Raw genomic sequence first — 3,730 nt, 5'->3', positions numbered from 1 at the left:
ATGGAACAAAGGAGAAATGTAACTGAGTTTGTCCTCTTGGGACTCACTCAGAGTGTCCAAGGTCAGAAAATATTATTTGTTGTATTCTTGCTCATCTACATTGTGACCATGGTGGGCAACCTACTCATTGTCCTGACTGTGGTGTCCAGTGCAACCCTGGATGCCCCTATGTACTTTTTTCTAGGCTACTTATCATTTATGGATGCTGTTTATTCTACTACAGTCACCCCAAATATGATCATAGACTTACTCTATGAAAAGAAAACCATTTCCTTCCAAGCTTGCATGACCCAGCTTTTTATAGGACACTTATTTGGTGGTGCTGAGATTTTACTCCTGGTGGTCATGGCCTATGACCGCTATGTGGCCATCTGCAAACCCTTGCATTATTTGACAATCATGAATCAGCGAGTGTGTGTTATGCTTCTTCTCCTGGCCTGGGTTGGTGGGTTTTTACATGCTGTAGTTCAGCTTCTCTTTGTTTATAGCCTTCCTTTCTGTGGGCCCAATGTCATTGACCACTTCATCTGTGACATGTATCCCTTGTTGAAACTTGCGTGTACTGACACCTACGTTATTGGCCTCACAGTGGTCGCCAATGATGGGGCGATCTGTGTGGTCATCTTCATGCTTTTGCTCATCTCCTATGGGGTCATCCTGCACTCCCTAAAGAATCTTAGTCAGGAAGGGAGGCGCAAAGCCTTGTCCACTTGTGGTTCCCACATTACCGTGGTGGTCCTCTTTTTTGTGCCCTGTATTTTTATGTATGTGAGACCTCCTTCCACCTTACCAATTGATAAATCCTTGACTGTGTTTTACACAATTATCACTCCTATGCTGAACCCTCTAATCTATACTCTGAGAAATGCTGAGATGAAAAATGCCATGAAAAAGCTCTGGACTAGTAAAAGAAAATGAGGCAACAGGAAAGTGTATCACCTATTTTCAATGAAAAATTGCTCTTTCCATGAAAGCCTTGTATAATTTTTTAAGCTGTAGTAAATTTTGTCTTAGGTTTAATAGCTTGGGCATAATTGAAATATTTTACTGTATGAATACCTCCAATGATCAAAATACACTTTTAAGATTTTCCTAATTTCCTAGTTTAATATTTTAAACTGTACTTTGTATTTAAATGTATCTTGTTTTAAATACATTTTTAAGATTGTCACCATTTACCATGAAAATATGTATAGATTTGGGGTGTAAAATATCTCTGCTGATACTATACATTGATGTTCTGTGTTAAGCTTTAGTTAATACTGTAATTTATTTAAGTTAGTGGAAGATTTTTTTTATCTTTCTGTCTTAAGTAATGTAATCTTTCTGGAATTAATAAAGTCTCTTACCGAGCTTGCAATAATAAAAAAAAAAAGACATAACACCTTGATTCATATCTCTCCACTCAAACACAGCCCACATAAATATTTGAAGTAGATATTTTATATTTGTATTTGTCAGATGGTTTTCATATCTTATTTTTTATATAGCCTAGTATCTTAACATTGAAGAGTAGTGTTTCAGACAATATAATACTAAGCATAAGGAGGTTAAGTGTACAAAAATAATCTGAATGAAAATGTATATATGCAGAAAATAATCAAATCATAGTTATTTTGCCAATTGGGCAAGTGTATTATTGCCTTAAGTTGAGAAGCTTTGTTTTGCAGTCAAAGTGATCAAAGACAGAAATTTAATCTTCTAATTTGTAGAGATATTTTAAATGATGAGTTAAAAATATTTGCTAATTACCTTTGTTCATTAGTCTGTTCAGTTCAGTGCAGTCGCTCAGTCATGTACGACTCTTTGCGACCCCATGAACTGAAGCACACCAGGCATCCCTGTCCATCAGCAACTCCTGGAGCCTACCCAAACTCATGTCCATTGAGTTGGTGATGCCATCTAACTAACTATCTCATCCTCTGCCGTCCCCTTCTCTTCCTGCCCTCAACCTTTCCCAGCATCAGGGTCTTTTCAAATGAGTCAGTTCTTCGCATCAGGTGGCCAAAGTATTGGAGTTTCAGCCTCAGCATCAGTCCTTCCAATGAACACCCAGGACCGATCTCCTTTAGTATGGACTGCTTGGATCTCCTTGCAGGACTCTCAAGGGTCTTCTCCAACACCACAGTTCAAAAGCATCAGTTTTTCGGGGCTCAGCTTTCTTCACAGTCCAACTCTCACATCCATACGTGACTAGTGCAAAAACCGCAGATTGACTAGATGGACATTTGTTGACAAAGTAATGTCTCTGCTTTTTAATATGCTGTCTAGTTTGGTCATCACTGAGGTAGATGAATTTATGTGAGCTAGAAGAAAAGAGTACATGTAGTTGACAATAGGGAGTTTAAAAATAATAATTAAGTAAAAAAGAATGTTATAAGCCAGAGGAGAGTTTTTAGGATTTGAAAGACAAATAGTTACACCACAAGTATGAATTATTTTAGTGAGTTTTGATAGAATTAAGAAAAGAGAGTAGCTTAAGAAACACTGAGATATTCGGATGAAAATTATATTTATGCAGTAGAGATGTATATCACCTTTTGTCATCATTTACCAATATTGCAGTCTGATTAAATGGTCATGAAGAGTCTTTCTGATTTTGATTTTCTTTCTTATTTGTATTTTTATCTATGTAAGAAATTCAGTATGACTATTTTTGTTTATTTGGAACTTCTTTTTCTATTTATAAATTACTAAAATGTATATAATTACTAAATTTGTAATCATTTTATTTTACCAAGAACTTTGGAATTGCTTTGGCTCAAGGAAAATATTATCTATTTCTCCATTTGAAAATGGGGATATGTGAATTATACAACTAGGGATATATGTATATATATATATATATATATAGTTTTGTTTTTTAGCTTTGGTTAAATTTAAGGCTAATCATTTTAAGTGATTTACCTTAAGTAAAAGTAAATCATAGCTGCTACAGTTGGATTCTGTTCCTATGAGATTTTCACAGTAGTAAATTCCAGGCAGGTGGCAGAGTTTTAATTGAAGTCTTCTACTTCAGGAAAAGGAATATTATTTTTCTTTGAAAAAGGCTGCATGCTGTGTCTAATTTAGGTACTTCCTCAAATATACTCTATCTAGCATGTCTTCTGGACATGCTTTGAATATAGAGTTCCTTTGACCATTGTCACCACATCTCTTGCAGACAGAGAATAAGATCTCATTCCTGTCCAGGGTTTTATGATAAACACTGTAGAACGTTATAGAAATCTGAATGTGCAACCTCATGAGGAATGTTTGTTTACCAGTGCTCTGGTAAAGAGTGGGACTCTGACATCTAGAACAGACACATTTGTATGAAGATAAGTCAGAACTGAGAGTGTGCAAATATTCACATAAGTAGTTTCCTCTTTCTTGAAAGAGAGGAAAGAGCAGTCTTCTCTAGCCTACACACTACATTACTGCCTCATTTGAAAAAAAAAAAAAAGCACTGTTGTGTAAAGATGTTTATTCTTCTCATGAACTTCCTCCTTTATCCCTTACTGCTTCCAAACAGCTAACTAGGGTCAGGTTACAGGAAAGTCCAAACAACAAAGGATTTTAATGTAGACTCACATCATTGAAAATGCCTCATAGAGTAACTATGTATTTTGCTTTACTTACAGAACCAACTATTAGATCTGTGGCAAAGAATGACAAGACATAGATGCTAACATGTGGAAAATTGAACAGTCCACTTTTTCTTTGATTGAAGGTAGTGACAATGTCTTAA

General features: G+C 35.7%; 1 protein-coding gene across 1 annotated transcript; it reads left to right on the top strand.

Moving 5' to 3' along the window:
* On the top strand, positions 1–918 carry LOC133046133 (olfactory receptor 4A15-like). The gene has a single exon (XM_061129077.1). It carries the CDS (start codon positions 1–3, stop codon positions 916–918), a length of 918 nt encoding a protein of 305 aa, XP_060985060.1.
* Positions 919–3,730: the final 2,812 nt, after the last annotated feature.

The sequence above is a fragment of the Dama dama genome, chromosome 24, assembly GCF_033118175.1.
Source record: "Dama dama isolate Ldn47 chromosome 24, ASM3311817v1, whole genome shotgun sequence".
Classification (NCBI taxonomy): Eukaryota; Metazoa; Chordata; class Mammalia; order Artiodactyla; family Cervidae; genus Dama; species Dama dama.
The sequence above is the reverse complement of the archived record's forward strand: the minus strand, read 5'-3'. Positions and strand labels throughout refer to the sequence as shown.

What these genes read in the sequence shown, in the direction of transcription:
- LOC133046133 (XM_061129077.1), top strand. Translation starts at nt 1, where the DNA reads ATGGAACAAAGGAGAAATGTAACTGAGTTTGTCCTCTTGGGACTCACT.